The sequence below is a fragment of the Eptesicus fuscus genome, chromosome 21 (assembly GCF_027574615.1).
Source record: "Eptesicus fuscus isolate TK198812 chromosome 21, DD_ASM_mEF_20220401, whole genome shotgun sequence".
NCBI classification, from domain to species: Eukaryota; Metazoa; Chordata; class Mammalia; order Chiroptera; family Vespertilionidae; genus Eptesicus; species Eptesicus fuscus.
Window position 1 is genome coordinate 50,206,679 of NC_072493.1, and position 18,966 is coordinate 50,225,644.

The following is an 18,966-nucleotide window of genomic DNA, read 5'->3' on the forward strand; positions in this document are numbered from 1 at the left end:
ATCTGAGGGGAGGGGCGAGCACAGACTGGGGCTGGGCCCGGAAGCAATCTGCAGGTCGTTGGGGTCAGAGAGGAGACTTTGCTGCAGTGAACCAGGAGCCACCGGCCCTCCCAGGAGCAGCATCCCTTCACTGGGTGCCTCCAGGGGCAAAGGTCCTAGCGGCTCTCCTGGGAGAACTCTGTGGCCTTTGGAGGCCTGGGAACTACATTACCCAGAAGAACGTGCGCTGAGTTGAGTCAGTGACAGATCAGGGTGAAAGCATTTCCGCGAGTTGGGGCGGGACTTCCGGCACCGTCCTCGCGGCCATATTTGCTGCTGGTCGGGGTCTCTGCCGCCTTTGAGTCGCGGTGTGTGGGTTTCCAGGGGGCGGGAGGCAGAAGGCGCCGAGGAGTCGCGGTCCCCGCCGCCGCCACACGCGTGGGCGAGGCTCGGCGACCCCGCGAGGGACCCGCCTCAGGGCGGGACCGGGTCCCTCCCCGCCCGCAGGTCCGATGGCGGCGGCCGCGCCGAGGCGCCCGGCTGAGGTGAGCGCGTCCCCGCCTCCCGCCCAGCCCCGCAGCCCGGGCCCCGGGGCCACCTTCGGGCGGGAAGCCGGTCACGGCGGCGGCGCAGCTGGTTGGGGCGGAGGCAGGACCCGCGCCCCGAGGGGAGGGGAGGCGGGCGGTCACGTGACGACAGGCCGGCGCCTGCGGCTCCGGGAGGAAGAACGGACCGGAGGGTTCTGCCCGCCGAGGCGGCGGGGGGACGAGATGACGGCGGGCACAGCTGTCTGCCCCTCCCGCTCGGAGCCCCCAGAATGTGGGGGTGCGCCGGGAGGGGGGTGGGAGTTTCCGGGTGGCTGGGGGGTGAGACCTGGCGCTCCTGCGGTCCCTGCGGGGTGTCCCTGTGCCCGGCGTGGAGCCCTCGGGCCTGGGGTGCGCGGGAAGGGTGCGTGGAGGGAGGACGCGGTGGCTGCTGGGGGACCGCACGGCAGGGGGAGGGGCCGCGGGCCTCTGAGCCGCAGGGGAGCTCTGGGGGGCGGATGGGGAAGCGGGGCCAGAGGTGCAGAGGGGGCCTTCCCAGCGGCGTCTCCCCGAGTGCGTGGCTGTGGGGGAGCCGTGGGGACGGGAGGGGAGAGGGGTGCGGTCTACAGAAGGCTGTGCGTAGTGGGGGGAAGTGGGAGTTAGGGGCGGGGGGGGGGGGGAGCATTGGGGACTGACAGGTGGAGCCTGCGCCCAGGCTTGGCGGGGCCCTGTCCCACTCTGGAGACCCCAAGGGGAACGCATGCCATGATGGGGGCCCTGCAAGCCGGGACCAGAGCTGGGTTCCATCTCTGTGCCCTCCTGCCTGCTGTTGCTGAGGGCAGACCCTCGGGCATGAAGGGACCCTGAGGACAGGGCGGGCACCCCTGGCACCCGTGCCCACCTGTGCAGTTCCTCTGAGGGGGGAGCTTTGGAGGAGGGGAGTGAGGGGTAGGTGCGTGGGGACAGGGGCTGTGGGTTCTCAGGCACAGAATGTTCACGGTTTCCTCTGTCCCCGTTCCTACAGGCCAGGGTGACCTTGGAGGACGTGGCCGTGCATTTCTCGCAGGAAGAATGGAGGCTGGTGGACGAGGCTCAGAGACGCCTGTACCTGCGTGTGATGCTGGAGAACTTTGCCCTTGTGACCTCTCTGGGTAAGACTCAGCCTCCCCAGGGCCTCGGACTGGACTCTCCTCCCTCCCCCTCCCCCCTCCCTCTCAGTCCGCGGCCTGGTCCTCAGCACGGCTGCCTCCCCAGGTGTCGGGTGGCTGCTGTATGGCAGGTCCGGTGGGTTTGCACTGCCCTCTTCTCTCCCCTGCGGTCCCAATACTGAGCCTTTTGGGAAGGAATCCAGGTCAGTCAGTAGCATTCATCCAGCTTCACGGATTCGCCGTGTGGCCTCAGGGTCTGGGCTAATGTCCAGATCCGTACCCCTCCCGTCTCCCGGGGTTTGGTCCCTTCCTGTCGCGGTCTTTCCTCCTTCCTGCCTGTGCCCGGACCTGCAGGTGTGGTCTGGGTCGTACTTATCTGAACCCGGGGCTCCTCTTTACGGCGCTCCTGCACCGCGAGTCGGGTTCAGATCTGTTTTCCTTTTCCGTTTCCCAGCCTGGTTGCAATACACACTTGTACGTATTAAAGTGTACAGTGGACTGCTTTTATATACGTAGCAAAATGGTGGCCTCAGTACAGTTAATTAAACTTGTATCTCCATATGAAGTTGCCTGATATTTTCATGCTGTGAATGCTTAAGATCTACTCAGTACATATCAGTGATATAACATCACTCACTGTAGTCACCGTGCTCTAAAGTACGCCCTTAGAACTCGCTCATCTCGTAAAGCCACCGTTCTCAGCCTTCCTAACGCCGAGACCCTCTAACACAGTCCCTCATGTGGTGGTGACCCCCAACCATAACATCATTTTCGTTGCTTCTTCATAACTGTAATTTTGCTACTGTTAATGAATCGTAATGTAAATATCTGCGTTTTCCGATGGTCGTAGGCGACCCCTGTGAAAGGGTCGTTTGACCCCCAAAGGGGTCGCGACCCACAGGTTGAGAATCGCTGCTGTGAAGGAACGTCCGTACCCTTGTTTTGTTTTGTTAATCCTCACCTGAGGATCTTTTTTCCGTTGCTCTTCAGAGAGAGCAGAAGGGTGGGAGGAGGTGAGGGAGAGAGAAACATCCATGTGACATCTCACATAGGCTGGTTTCCCGACTGTGCTCCCCAGGACCCTTCTGTGCTCGGCCGACGCGCTAAACACTGAGCCACACGGCCAGGGCTGCCCATATTTTAATGGGATTGTTTGTTGCTGTTCAGTTGTATGAACACCTTGTATATGTTCGCTCTCCCTTATGAGACACCTTTACACATCCTTCTCACTTTTCATTTCTCATGACTGCTTTCTTTGCTTTGCAGATGCCTTTTCCTTTGATGTAGCTCAGCTCCTTCATTTCTGTCTTTGTTGTCTGCTGGTGGTGACAAGCAAAAACTATTGCCAAAATCAATGCTAAGGAGTTTTAAATTTTCATATGTCACATGGAAGTTCTTAATGCATTTCGAATTAATTTTTGTGAGCGGTGTCAGGTAGGGTCCCAGTTTCTTTCTTGCAAGTGCATATCCAATTTTCTCAACATTGTTTTTCATTTGTTTGTTTTTAAAGACAGAGAGCAACTGAGAGAGGAAGTGAATGAGGAAGAGAAACATTGATTTGTTCTTCCACGTACTTACACTTTCATTGGTTGGTTCTTATATGGGCCCTGACCGGGGATTGAACCCACAACCGTGGCTTTTCGGGACAGTGCTCTAACCAGCTGACCACCTGGCCAGGGTTCCACACTGTTTATGGAAGACACTCTCCCCCCCCATTTTGTGTTTTTGGTGTCCTCGTCACAGAGTACTTGGCCACACGTGGGTTTCTTTCTGGGCTGTCTGTATTCTGTTCTTACACCTCTGTGTCTGTGTGTCTGTTGTGTTAGCTTGGATTAATTTGTTTTGTAATACGGTTTAAATCATGAAGTTTCATGCCTGTAACTCTACTGATAATTTTATCAAAATTGCTTGGTCGGTTAGAAATCACTTGTGGTTTGAATTTTAGGATTTGTTTTCTATTTCTGGTAAAAATTCCACTGGATTTTGGTAGTGCGTGCATGGAATCGTGTTGCATTTGTTAGTAGAGATGTTTTAACAATAATAATTTTTCCAATCCAAGAACACAGGATGTCTTTTCATTAATTTGAGTCTTCAGTTCTTTTCATCAGTTGTCTTATGGTTTTCAGAGTCCAGATCTTTCACCTTCTTTATTAAATTTATTGTGAAATATTTTATTGTTCTTAATGGTATTATAAATGAGATGGATTTCTAAATTCCTTATCCAGGTATTTTATTGTTAGTGTATTGATACACTGAGTTGTATGTGGATTTGGAATTCTGCAGAGTTATTGGGCTTGTTTATTCCTGCCGGAGGTGTGGTGGAGTTTTTAGGATGTTCTTTATGTGAGACTAGTGGCCCGTCGTGTCCAGGAAGCCGCCCGCCACTTCCACGGGAGCCGGGAGGGACCCACGCTGATTCCGCAGAAGGCGAGGGAGCTGCGTCGCTTCCACGGGAGGCAGGGCGGGCAGCAGGCACCCGAGGGAGGACCTATCTCCTGGTGACCAGTGGCGCACACAGCCCCGCCCACCCGCCATTGTGAATGGGACACGTAACGGTAACTTGCGTATTACCCCTTTATATATATATATATAGATAATATCATCTGCAAACAGGCAGTTTTACTCCCTTTATATGTGTGTGGGTATTTTATTTCAGAGAGCAAGGGAGAGGAGAGAGAGAACTATCAGTGCTAAGAGAGAATCATTGTTCGGGTGCCTCCTGCAGGCCCCCCTAAGAGGGACTAAGCCTGTTACCTGTGCATGTGCCCTGACTGGGATTCAAACCGTGACCTCCTGGTTCCGAGGTTGTCGCCCAACCATGAGTGACACTGGCCAGGCAATTTTAAATGTTTTTAAATCTTCATTTAAGGATATTTTCTCCCTTGATTTTTAAAGAGAGTGAAGGAGAAGGAGGAGGTGGGGGACAGAGAAACATGGATGTGAGAGACACGTTGACCTGGTCACCTGCACTGGTGGGGCATGAACCCACAAACGAGGGTGTAGCCTGGACCAGGAAGTGAGCCTGTGGCCCCTGCTTCCAAAGACGAGGCTCTGGTCACTCAGCGTGGGCCAGGGGGATTGGTCTTCACTTTCCTGAGGAGAGAGAGAGAGACGGGGAAACTTCAATTTATTGTTCCACTTACTTATGCGTCTTTTCTTCCTTCTTAAATGTGCCCTGACTGGACATCAAACTGCAATCTTGGCTTATTAGGCTGACACTCTAACCAACTGAGCTCCCCAGCCCAGGCTTCTGCATTTAATATTCTGTGAGGTTTCATCATGAAAGAATTCTGAATTTTGTTAAATGCTTTTCTGCATCTATTGTGATGATCATAAGATTTTCCCCCCTTCGTTCTGTTAATGTGGTAAAGCACATTAATTGATTTTGTTCATGATGAACCATTCTTGCACTGGAGGGATAAATCCCATGTAATTACAGTTTATGATTTTTTTTATGTCCTGTTGAATTTGTTTGCTATTAATTTGTTGAGAGTTTGTTGTTCTTTTATATCTATATTCATTAGGGATGTTAGTCTGTTATAGTCTTTTCTTGTGTCATTATCTGGCTTTGGTGTCAGGTTATTGCTGGTCTCCTAAAACAAGTGGAAATTTTTTAAATTCCGTCTCTTTCTATATCTATATCTATCTATCTATCTATCTATCTATCTGTCTGTCTGTGTGTGTGTGTATGTATAGATAGATAGATAGATAACATATTTTTTATAAATATTTTTATTGATTTCTGAGAGCGAACGGGAGAGGGAAAAGGATAGAAGCATCAATGATGAGAGAGAATAGTCAGCTGCCTCCTACATACCCCACTGGGGATCAAGCCCGCAACCCAGGCACATGCCCTTGACCTGAATCGAACCTGGGACCCATCAGTCCGCAGGCCAGTGCTCTTATCTACAGACCCAACCAGCGAGGGCAGTGCTGTTTTTATTCTTTGCCTTTTGTGTATCTGCTATTGCATTTTGCTTTGTGATTACTAGAGGCTTATATAACATCTTATAATTAAAACATTCTAGCCGAAACTGGTTTGGCTCAGTGGATAGAGCGTCGGCCTGCGTACTGAAAGGTCCCAGGTTCGATTCCAGTCAAGGGCATGCACCTTGGTTGTGGGCACATCCCCAGTATGGGGTGTGCAAGAGGCAGCTGATCGATGTTTCTCTCTCATCGATGTTTCTGACACTCTATCCCTCTCTCTTCCTCTCTGTAAAAAATCAATAAAATACATTAAAAAACAAACAAATAAACATTCTAAGCTACCAACTTCAATTGCAAAACAAGGAGGAAAGGAGGGGGAGAGAGAGGGAGAGAAACATGGATTTGAGAGAGACACATCGATCGGTTGCCTACTGCATGCTGCCCAACCTGGCACCAGGGACAGAGCCTGCAACTGGGGTCCATGCCCTTGACCAGGAATCCAACCCGCACCCCTTCAGTCTGCAGGCTGCTGCTTTACCCACTGACCCAAACTGGCTAGGGCCAAAACTCTCCTCTTTAACACCCCCTTCCCATACACACATTTTATTTTTGATGTCCAATTCACATCTTTTATATTTTGTAACCATTAGCAAATGAGAGTATTTTGAATTTAAATTTACTAGTTACTAGTTAGTATACTTTCATTTTAGCTTGAACAACTCGCTGTAAAATTCCTCGTAGGATAGGGGAAGTGTTGATGAATTCCCTCAGCTTCTGTTTGTCTGGCAAAGGGCTCGCCTTCATTTCTCCAGCACGCCTTTGCTGGCCAAGTATCTTGGCTTGCAGTTTTGTTCTTTCAGCATTTAGGATATGCCACCCCACTCTCTCTAGGTGTGCAGTGTTTCAGCTAAGAAAACCACGCCTCCCTTTAACCCCCCTGTATTAAGGAGATGAGTTGTTGTTTTTTCTTGCAGCTTTCAAAATTCTCTTTGTCATTTCTTTTTGAGTTTTATTCTAATGTTTTTTTGTGCAGCCTTTTTGTATTGAATGTGTTTGGGGATTTATGAGCCTCATGCACTTAGGTAACCACTTCTATCTCCAGATTTTCTGAGGTTGTTTCCATTATTGAAAATGTTTTGTTTCTTTTTGTTTATCCTCACCTGAGGATATATATTTTTAAATATATTTTATTGATTTTTTTTTTACAGAGAGGAAGGAAGAGGGAGAGAGAGTTAGAAACATCGATGAGAGAGAAACATCAATCAGTGCCTCTGCACACTCCCCACTGGGGATGTGCCCGCAACCAAGGTGCATGCCCCTGACTGGAATTGAACCTGGGACCCTTGAGTCCACAGGCTGATGCTCTATCCACTGAGCCACACCGGTCAGGGCCTAAGGATATTTTTCCACTGATTTTTAGAGAGAATGGAAAGGTGGGGGAGAGACAGAAACGTCAATTTGAGAGAGACACATCAATTGGTGGTCTTATGCACATGCCCCAACCGGGTACATGCCCTTGACCAGGATTGAACCCAGGTCCCTTCATTCTGCAAGACGACCCGTTATCCACGAAGCCAAATCAGATAGGGCCATTATTTAAATAAGCTTTCTACCCCTTTTGTCTGACTTCCCCTTCTAGGACTTCCATAATGTGAATATCGTTATTTCATGACAACACATAATTCATGTAGGATTTCTTTATTCTCTTTTTGTAAATTTGTTTTCACTGCATAATATCAGAAGACGAACAGTCACTTTCAGAATTAATTTTTTTGATTGATCAAGTGAACTATATGCTCTATAGCATTTTTTTCATTTCATTTATTTTTCAGCACAATAATTTTCATTTTTTCTTGTATATTTTCTATTTCTCTGCTGGAAAAATCTCATTTTGTTTGTATATTGTTTTCTTGTCCTTTTTAATTTTTATTTTTTAAATTGATTTTAGAGAGGGAGAAGGGGAGGTGAGAGACAGAGAGAGACATTGATGTGAGAGAGACATTGATTCATTGCCTCTTGTATGGACTCTGACCGGGGAGCTAACCCACAACATAGGTATGGGCTCTGACTGAGAATCAAACCCGTTACCTTCCTATGATTGGGACTGCACTCCAACCAACTGAACTATCTCAGCCAGGACAATTGTGTGTCCTTTCCTTCCTTCCCTCTTTCCTTCCTTCCTTCCTTCCTTCCTCCCTTCCTTCCTTCCTTCCTTCCTTCCTTCCTTCCTTCCTTTCTTCCTCCCTTCCTTCCTCCCTTCCTCCCTCCCTTCCTTCTTTCATTCCTTCCTTCCTTCCTTCCTTCCTTCCTTCCTTCCTCCCTTCCTTCCTTCCCTCTTTCCTTCCTCCCTTCCTCCCTTCCTTCTTTCCTTCCTTCCTTCCTTCCTTCCTTCCTTCTTTCCTTCCTCCCTTCCTCCCTTCCTCCCTTCCTTCCTTCCTTACTTCCTCCCTTCCTCCCTTCCTCCCTTTCTTTCCTTCCCTTCCTTCCCTTCCTTTCCTCTCTTTTCTTCCTCTCTTTCTTTCTTTATTCTTTCTCTTTTTTTTTTTTTTTTTTTTTGTAGCTTGCTGGGCTTGCTTAAATTATTTATTTTGAAATCCTTTTCTGACCATACACAGATGTGCATTTCTTTGGAGTGATTGTTAAATTTGTGTGTTCCTTTGGTTGGTGGGGTGTCATGTTTCCTTTATTTTTTAAAAAACGTTTTGTTTGCATGTTTGATTGTTTGGGGTTTCTGGAGCCTTGTGTTGATGTCTGTACATTGCGTAGGGTGGATTACTCTGACTTTCTGGAAAGGTTTTGGTGGGAAGAGCTTCACCTGTGTGGGGGGAGTCACTGAGCTGACTGGGTTGGTGGTGCAGTTCTGAGCACAAGAAGGCCGAACCCGAACCCTTAGTGTGTGTAGCTGTGTCACCTGAAGTCAGTGTTAGTGAAATCGCAGCGTCCTCCACAGCCAAGGCTTTCTGTGCTCACATCGGTGAAGAGGATTGCTTTGGATATGCTGATCGTGTCCTCACAAGGGAAATGGTTTTGGCTCAGTTGTTCCCTTTGGGGACGGAGTGCAGGGCGTCCTGATGGTGATGGTGGAATTCGTGTCTGATTTTAATAGCCCCCAGTGGCATTGACTTTCCGTGTGAGGTGCAGTCACACCCCGATCAGTGATCGAGCCTGTGAGCAGAGCACAGGTACACACACAGGGAGCTGGTGTCTGAGGAGTCAGCTGTCCATATTGCCCATGGCCTTGGTGCCTGAGAACCCGGCATTCGTGTGACAGCAGGGGTCAGGTTATCTAATATTGGCATTTCAGGAACAGGTGTGGCTCTGGGGTCGGGGGGTATAGGGTTTGGCCTCTGTGGAGCAGTCAGCTGGGATCCATGCCAGTGGTCACTCGGCCCACTCTGCTGTGCAAACTGTGGGTGTCCTCGGACGTGGTGCGAGCGGTCGAGGGTCTTTCTGGAAAAGGTTTCTCCTCCTCCGCACAGCAGGACGTTGGCAATGATGGCATTGCCCTTTGGCTGATACGCTGGCTCCCGCCTGTCTTACTTCTTTTTCTTCTCCAGGCGTCTTCACTGTGCTGGTGTTTATTCCTTGTGTGTTTATTCTCCTCTTTATGCTCCATGGGTTGGTGTTGTATCTTAATTGTGTTCTTGAGAACTCTGAGGGCAAATTTTGCTTGTAAAGAGCTGCCTTAATTTTTTGTTGGTGGAGATAAAAGCTGTTTTCTTCTACCACGTTGCTGACATTACTCACCTACATGTGCCTTCTGGGTACGTTGTGTGCTGAGTTAGTCTGCAGCAGAACTCTCCATTCACGTGTTCTGTTTTTCCCTTCTGTCGTCCATGTTGTATGTAGTTGCCCTGCTAGGACTTTTCGGGATGAGTCCTTTCTGCATGTATCACAGGATGGGTCTCTGTCTAGCCATGGCCAAGTGGGCTCACAGGGGTGTGTTCCTAGTGACTGGCGGTTGTAAAAATTGTGTTGTCAGGACTTTGTTCAGATCATACCACGAACCTGTCTTTGCTCAACCAGAGGGTTTGTGTCGTTGCCAGTAGCCAAACCCATTTCTCCTCCTCCTCTTCCAGCTTTGGCACTCACCGCGTCTACTGTGGTTTCTAGCCCACGGATCTTCCCCCTCCCGTGGCTCCCGTCTCACCTGCCCTCTTACCCCTCTCTCCTCAGTGCTCTTCAACGGTGCCCTCACAGATTGTGCTGGGAGATGTTGAAAATTTCTGTATTGACCTTGGACAGCAGCTAATACATTACATTTGGATGGTATCGGGCTTACATGCATGTTTCTACCCAGCTTTGTATCATCAGCAGCAAAGGATGTGCAGGAATCCGGTGGCATAGAAAATGCACTGTGTGCTGTGCCTCTCTTTGTTGGGTCAGAACCACATCCTTCCCCAGGTTGTGTGTCACCATTTTCTGACCTTAGAAGCCTAGTAGCACAGAGTAGTCAGTCCGTCCTTCCACGGGATTTTCCTCCTTTGCAAAGCGTTTCACATATAGATGTGTTTCTTCCCTCCCTGTAGTCAGCATGTAATTCACCAGCATTTCTCTGCGTTCAGGTTGCTGCTGTGGAGCCGACGATGCGGCAGCACCCGGCGAACAGAGGGTTTCTGTGGGCGCCTCGCAGGGGAAGAATCCCAGGGCAGCCGCGTCTTCCCGGAAGAGACACCCCTGTGAGCGTTGCAGGCCGGTCTTGAGGGACATTTTCCACTTGGTCGAGCAGCAGGTAACACAACACAGCCAGAAGCTGCTGAGGTGCGGGGCGTGCGCAAAACGGTTCTATTTCCGTGTAAACTGTGACCAGCCTAAGGCGCAGCCCGTGGGAGAGGAACCCCTCGGAAGTGGTGCGGACACGGCCTCATTCGGGAGGAGCTGCAGCACCCACAGGTCAGGGAAGACCGTTACCCCTGAGCAGGGTGGGACGGACGTCCTGCCCAGCGTGGGGCGTCTGCAGCAGCAGCAGCAGCCGACTCAGAAAGCAGAGGAGCCAAGCGAGGGCACCCAGTGGGAAGCACCTTCACAAAGCAGAGCAGGTCCTGGCCCTCCTGGGAAATGCAAAAGAGCCTGTAACCCCCAGCGCCTACTTGTTCAGGACCAGGATGTCGATACTGCAAGGAAATGTTTTGTGTGCAGTGAGTGTGGGAAAGTATTCAGGTACAAATCCCCATTTGTTACTCATTGCAGACTCCACGCTGGAAAAAGTATTTATGTGTGTGGCAAAAGTGGAAAAACCTTTAGTGGAAGCTCAACCCTCAGTCAGCATCGAAAAATTCATGCAGGTCCAAGGCAGTACAAGTGCAGCAAATGTGGAAAATCCTTCAGCCACAAAACTGTCCCCATTAACTCCCAGGAACAACACAATGGCGAAAACAGTTATGTGTGCAGCAAATGTACACAACCGTTTAGTCCTCGTTCAGTGTCCATTGAATACCCGAAAGTTCAAATGCGAGACAAACCTTATAAGTGTAAGGACTGTGCAAAATCATTTACCTCTGTCGCTGCCCTCAGTTATCATCAGAGCTCTCACACAGGAGAAAGACCTTATGGGTGCAGTGATTGTGGGAAATCTTTTATCTCTAGGTCTGACCTCCGTTATCATCAGAGAGTTCACACTGGAGAAAGGCCTCATGAGTGCAGTGAATGTGAGAAATCTTTTATCACTCGTACAGCTCTTCGTTATCATCAGAGAGTTCACACTGGAGAAAGGCCTTATGAATGTAGTGAATGTGGGAAGTCCTTTACCCGAAGAAATAACCTCCTTATACACCTTAGAGTTCATTCAGGGCACAGGCCTTATGAGTGTGGCGAATGTGGGAAATCTTTTACCTTTAGTTCTAGCCTCCGTTATCATCATAGAGTTCACACTGGAGAAAGGCCTTACGACTGCAGTGAGTGTGGGAAATCCTTTAACAATAGGTGGACACTTGTTAGACACCTGAGGATTCACACAGGAGAAAAGCCTTACGTATGCAGCAAGTGTGGCAAATCTTTTACTTGTAGTTCCACACTTCAGTATCATGAGCGAGGCCACCTTGGGAAAAGGCCTTATGAGTGCAATGAATGTGGGAGGTCTTTTACTACTAGCTCTGCCCTCCGTTATCATCAGAGAGTTCACACTGGAGAAAGGCCTTATGAGTGCAATGAATGTGGGAAATCTTTTATCTCCAGATCTGACTTGCAGTATCATCAGAAAACTCACTCAGGAGAAAGGCCTTATGAGTGTAATGAATGTGGAAAATCCTTTATTCGAAGAAATAACCTCAGTTTACACCAGAGAGTACACACAGGAGAAAGACCTTATGAGTGTAGTGAATGTGGGAAATCTTTTAACACTAAGTCAACACTTATTCAACACCGGAGAGTCCACACAGGAGAAAAACCTTATGTGTGCACTGAATGTGGAAAATCCTTTACTTCCAGCTCCACCCTCTCCTATCATCTGAGAACTCATGCGGGAAAAAGGCCTTATGAATGCAGTGAATGTGGGAAGTCCTTTACATCTAGTTCTACCCTCAATTACCATCAGAGAGTTCACACAGGAGAAAGACCTTATAAATGCAGTCAATGTGGAAAATCTTTTACCTTTAGCTCGAGCCTCCGTTATCATCACAGAGTACATACTGGAGAAAGGCCATATGAGTGCACTGAGTGTGGGAAAACTTTTAAGGATAGATCACAATTCACTAAACACCAGAGAGGTCACACTGGAGAGAGACCTTATGAGTGTAATGAATGTGGGAAATCTTTTAGCCACAAATCTTCCCTCTCAATACACCAGAAAATTCATAATAGAGAAAGGTCTTACAAGTGTAGTGAGTGTGGTAAATCTTTTACCTCTACCTCTGGTCTTGGTTATCATCGGAGACTTCACAGGGGAGAAAGGCCATACCAGTGCATTGAATGTGGGAAATCTTTTACCAGTAGCTCGATACTTGTTCGACACCAGAGAATTCACACAGGTGAGAGGCCTTATGAGTGTAGTGAATGTGGGAAAACTTTTGCCAGTAGTGACACACTATCTTATCATCAGAGAGTTCACACAGGAAAAAAGCCTTACAAATGCAGTCAGTGTGGAAAATCTTTTGCCTCTGGTTCCACCCTTCGTTATCATCAGAGAGTTCACACAGGAGAAAGGCCTTATGAGTGCAGTGAATGCGGGAAATCTTTTATCTGTAGTTCCAAACTTCGTTATCATCATCGAGTTCACACTGGTGAAAGGCCTTACGAATGCAGTGAATGTGGAAAATTGTTTAGGGATAGTTCCCAATTCAGTCAACACCGGAGAGGTCACACTGGAGAAAGGCCTTATGAATGCAATGAATGTGGGAAAGTTTTTATACGAAAATCTACGCTCTCGCAACATCAGAGAGTTCACGTGAGGGAAAGGCCTTAGAAGTGCTAGAGATGAGCATTTTCAGTTCAGTGTAAAAGCCCCGGAGGAAATTCCTTCAGAACTCATTTGTCTGAATTGAGACTCATACATCTGAGTATGTACAGTGGATAGATTCCCCGTAAGTTTCATTTATGAGAAGCGTGTGTAAATACGTTATACTTTCTGATTGGCCGGGGCTCTTCCTAGATTTATGGTGCTAAAGTTCCTGAACCTTTCCCACTGGCATGTACTTAGAATTTTTGCAACAGTCATGGCCTAATGTGTTCTGGGAAGCTGACCTCTGGTTTCATATATTATAGCAATCTAGAAATAACCAAACCCTCAGTAGTCAGCTTTCCCTTTCTGACTAATTTAGACATGGATTTCAGTGAATATCCCGACTTCTGCTTCAAGCTTACAGAGAAATGACTACCAGTTCCAGGGGTGTGTTGGTTTCACATGATACTTGTGACGAAATTTACCAGCTTGTAGATCAGTGATGGTGAACCTATGACACGTGTGTCAGCACTGACACGCGTCGCCATTTCTGATGACATGCGGCCGCTGGTTTATTAAATACAATATATATAACAATTATACATTTATGTTATTTAAACTATAAATATTGCGAAATAATGTTTTTTCCCCAAAGTGACACACTACCTGAGTTAGACTCAGTTTTTTGGCGAAGTTTGACACACCAAGCTCAAAAGGTTGCCCATCACTGTTGTAGATCATGAACTTGGAACTGCCTGTTACTCATTGCTTTGCCTTGTAAAACAGTTAAGACCTTATTTTTTCTTTGTTGTTAATCCTCACCTGAGGGTATTTTTTCCGTTGGATTTTAGAGAAAGTGGAAGGGAAGAGGCAGAATAGACAGAAACATCAGTGTGAGAGAGACAGATTGGATGGGTTGACTCCCACACATATTACAATTGGGGGCCAGGGACCAAACCTGCAACCCCGGTACATAACTTTGATAAGGATCAACCTGAGATAATTCAGAATGTGAGGCAATGCTCTAACCATTGAGTCAGACACATCAGGGTCAAAAGACATCTTGAATATGGCAAACCAAAACCAGGGTGTTATGTTCTCCTCTTTTTTTATGTGTAAAATGTACTTTGGGTAAACATAAAGTTAGGAAAACTTAGAGATTATTTCTATTTAGTAAGTGCTAACGTCCTGATAAAGTTTTGTAGAGTGCAGACATGTCTCAACAGCTCATAAAATAATTGATTTTGCCCATAATTATCAACCAATTACTTCAACCAAATATATTCAATGACAGCTGGCAGAGTAGACAAAATTCCAATGGGTAAAAATGATATTGGATGAAAAACCTTTTAACAGTTGAATTCACTATGCAAAGTTCACAACACAAAAATGACACTGATCCTTCATAGTATCTGTGTCTAAAGCAATCAGAAGTCTCAGCTCTGCCTGTGCAGCGGTGTGGCTAGAATCAAGAAGGACTGGATCTAATGCCTTTGGCTCCAATTATGTATTCGTTGCAGACAAAGGAGAACAAGTTAAAGACATCAGAGGTGTGCCATACACCTATTCCGGGAAGACAGTAAGTATTTGGTTCCAGGACAGCTGTAATAAAGCCAGTCACACACGTTTAATGGTTCACTGTGCACATAAAAATTATGTTTACACTCTATATCCTATAGTCTGTGAAATGTGCTATATCATTATGTTTTCAAACAATAATGTACATAATTTAAAAAAACATTTATGTTGCCCAAGCCAGTGTGGTACAGTGGTTTGAGCATTGGCCTATGCACCAGAAAGGTAGTAGGTTTGATTCCAGGTCAAGGGCAGGTACCTGGGTTACAGGTTCCATCACCAGTCCCCATTGAAGCCCCTGGGGAAAGCAGTCCCTGTGTCTCATACTGATGGCCCTCTCTTTCCCCTCCTCCCGACCCTCCACTCTGAAAACCAATGGAAAAAATATCCTCTGGTGAAATACTAAAGCAATGTATGACAGTAGAAAAATGGCAGAACATTTCCCAGAATTATAAAAATCTTAACTCCATTGTGGGTCAATTCACAGTCCTGGTCACTTGCTCCCGGTAATGATAGAACTCATACAATTCAACAAAAGGAAGACAATCCAATTAAAAAAAATGGACAAAGGACCTAAATAGACATGTCTCCCAAGATGACCAATATCCTATATAATAAAAGGCTAATATGCAAATAGACTGAATGGTGGAATAACTGGTCGCTTTGACGTGCACTGACTACCAGAGGGTGCATGCCGAACGCGGCAGGTGTCAGCTGCAGCGGGATGGTGGAGCAGGTGAGCGCTTGCACCAAACCAAGATGGGGCACTGGTCACGGTCATCGGGACGAGCCTCGTGGTTATTGAAAAGTCTTTGCTCCTGTGCACCACAGCCCCCTGGCACCCGCTGCTGGCCTGGCAGCTGCTACTTACAGGTGCAGGCAGGGCGGGTGCCATCAGTGAGTGTGAGAGGTGGTGGCAGGAGGGGCTGGGCAGGGGCATGGATGATGGGCTGAGACCTGGCCCTGTGCCCACTGCAGCCTCAGCCCACAGTTCCTTTCAAGGTGCACCTAGTGTGTGTGTGTGTGTGTGTGTGTGTGTGTGTGTGTGTGTGTGTGTGTGTGTGTATGAAAAAGCGGTCCAGGTCACTATAATGAAGTATCACCTCACACCTACTAGGCTGGCTGCTTTGAATAAATCAGAATAAGTGCTGGTGCGGAGGCAGAGAAGAGGGAACTAGTGCTGCTGGTGGGATTGCACACGGTGCAGTCACTTGGAAATAGGATGGAGTTTCCTAGAGGAAAAAACTAAAAATGAAACTGCTGTTTGACCCAGCAGTCGCATTTCTGGGAATGCTTCCTAGGAATCCTGAAACACGTAAGAAAAAATATATGCACCTCTGTGTTCATAGCATTATTTACAGTAGCTAAGACCCGGGAACAGCCCAGTGTCCACCAGCAGAGGAGGGGGTCGACAAGCTGGGATGTATTTACACAACGGAATACTGAGGGGCTGTGAAAAAGAAAGGTCTCTTGCCAGCATGGACCTGGAGGTTATGATGCTAAGTGAAATAAGCAGTTAGATAAAGACAAATGTCACATGATCTCACTTATACGTGGGATCTGATGAGCAAAATAAACAGGAAATACGTTCTGATGCATGGGGCAGGGTCTACAGGGGTGTATGGGAGACATCTGTTATGCTGTCAACAATAACAAATAAATTTAAAATATAAAAATAGTCTCCAGCACACTGCTTCTGGCACTGATTATAGGCCTGGTCTGACACTCCACGGAAGCTCCTGGGACAAGGACATTTTTCAGTTTTTCTTGTCTGGGGAACATCCTCCAGGTGTAATAAAATCTCTCCTTTTGCTTAAATGTGAACTCTTCGATCCCTTAGGATTCCATACTTGTTCTTCCTGGGTGCTGCTGTTTGTGTATTTTCAGACCTGTATCCTTTAATTTAACTTAGGATATTCCCTTTTAATTTACTGGCCACTCCTTCCACAAAGGCAGGCTTTGAACAAGCCGGCCTGAGAACACCCCTCCGTGGTCACTGATGTGTAACAAGGTGAAGTGAGGATCTGAAGCAGATGTAATTAGTAAAGTCCCCCTCCTGCCACCCTCTTCATCCTGGTCCCTCTCCAGAGCGAACCACTGATGCCAGCATCGCACTGTCCTGTGAATCACTTTGCCCAGCGAACAGTAAACTGTGAAGCGGGCCTCATCCGTGTCTGTGTGGCTGGGACCACGACGCCTTGGTGCCTTCTCTGTTGTGTCACCTCAAAACCCACCCGGTGAGCCACGCCAGTGTGGCTCAGTGAATAGAGAGTTGGCGCATGGACAAGGGTCCCAGGTTAGATTCTGTCAAGGGCACGTGCCCGAGTTTTGGGCTTGATCCCCAGTGGGGGTGTGCAGGAGGCAGCTGATCAATGGTTATCTCATCATGATGTTTCTATCTCTCCCTCTCCCTTCCTCTCTGAAATCAATAAAAATATAAATTAAAAAACAAACACCCGCACAGCAACCCAAAGGCTGCCATCGGAAGTCTGGGCCCAAGTAGGACAAAGCCAGAAGTCCCGCCCTAACTTGGGGAAATGTCAGGAAAATGCTTTCATCTTGACCTGTCATTGGCTCAACTCCACGCACCGTCTTCTGGGTAATGTAGTTCCCAGCGCTCCAGAGACCACAGAGTTCTCCACTGTGAGTTCCTCGGATATTTGCCCCTGGATGGATTCTGTAAAGTGATGCTGTTCCCTGGAGGAAAGCGCTTGCTCTTGGTTAACTACAGGGAAAAACTCCATTCTGAAGGGTCTACCTGGAGATTGGTTCCCGGTTCGGCACCACAAGACTGTGCATGCTCCTCCCCTAAGATGTCAGTTGCAAGTCTAGTTGTTATCCGTGCTTCAGAACAAGAGTTCTGAATATAGCCCTTCAGTTGTCCTAGGTGGGTTGCTTTCCATTTCTGAATCAAAGACAATTAGATATTCAAATTGACGCCACTGAATTTTTTTTTCTTAATTTTAAAATATTTTTATTGATTTTAGAGAGGGGGGAGGAAAAGAGGCATCAATGATTTAATTGATTTTAGAGAGAGAGGAAGGGAGGGGGTGGGAGATAGAAACATCGCTGAGACAGAAACACTCTGCCACTTACTGGGGATCCAGGTGAGCCCGGGGCAGGCACCCTGACCAGAATGGAACTGGGGGTCTCTTGATGCAGGGGACCTCACTCAGCCAACGGGGCTGCACGGTCAGGGCACAACGGGCTCATTTTAAAAACATGCATGTTTTTGTTCAGAAAGGGGAAGGGAGAGGGGGAAGCAGGAGTGATGACAGAGGATCATGGACCGGCTGCCCGCTGCAAGGCCCCTCCTGGGCATGGAACCCACAACCCAACCGTGTGCCCTGACACCAGCTGGGCACAACAGGCTACCGTTTAAACAGAAAACCACAGGCACCGAATGGCATTCCTCTTTTTGTTTTTCCGAGTATAATTCGCTTTTTCTTTTTTAAAAAATATATTTTATTGATTTTTTTTTTTACGGAGAGGAACGGAGAAGGATAGAGAGTTAAGACACATCGATGAGAGAGAAACATCGGTCAGCTGCCTCCTGCACACCCCCCACTGGGGATGTGCCCGCAACCCAGGTGCATGCCCTGGACCGGAATCGAACCTGGGACCCTTCAGTCTTCAGGCCGACGCTCTGTCCACTGAGCCAAACCGGTCAGGGCGTAATTTGCTTTTTCATGAGAACAATGTGTGTAAATGACAGAACGCCGCTGCCCTGCGCGGATGGTGGTGGAGAACAGCACTCTGACCGAGGAAGGGAAGGGACAGAGGGACACAGGGCTGTGACCTGGCGACCCAGCCTGGGCCATGGACACGGGGCGCGACAGGAGGCCGACCTGCGCCTCTTGAACTGTAAAGGGATTGAGAGCACAGAGGCAGTCAGGCTGGATTAGTCCTTTGCGTAAAACATCTGAATGAATTCACTGAAGGTGTCAAAAACATATGCTGTAGCCCTGACAGGCTTGGCTCAGTGGACAGAGCGTCGGCCTGCGGACTCAAGGGTCCCAGGTTCGATTCCAGTCAAGGGCACACGCCTGGGTTGTGGGCTTGATCCCCATTAGGGGATGTGCAGGAGGCAGCCAATCCATGATTCTCTCTCATCATGGATGTTTCTATCCCTCCCTCTCCCTTCCTCTCTGAAATCAATCTATATATATATATATATATATATATATATATATATATATATATATATATATATGAAAGAAAAAAAACTCAGAGCCAAAGAACTCAAATCATAATGAGTTTATTTAAATATATATTTTATTGATTTTTTTTTTACAGAGAGGAAGGGAAAGGGATAGAGAGAAACATCGATGAGAGAGAAACAGATCAGCTGCCTCCTGGACACCTCCTACTGGGGATGTGCCCGCAACCCAGGTACATGCCCTTGACCAGAATCAAACCCGGGACCCTTTCAGTCCAC

At 47.8% G+C, this 18,966-nt stretch overlaps 1 protein-coding gene across 1 annotated transcript; it reads left to right on the top strand.

Annotated features, from left to right (window-relative positions):
- The first annotated feature begins 294 nt into the window (after positions 1-294).
- Positions 295-15,166, top strand: LOC129147595 (zinc finger protein 417-like). The gene is made up of 4 exons (XM_054710221.1): positions 295-524; positions 1,528-1,654; positions 10,144-10,310; positions 14,474-15,166. Exons 1-4 carry the CDS (start codon positions 492-494, stop codon positions 14,534-14,536), a joined length of 390 nt encoding a protein of 129 aa, XP_054566196.1. The 5' UTR covers positions 295-491; the 3' UTR covers positions 14,537-15,166.
- Positions 15,167-18,966: the final 3,800 nt, after the last annotated feature.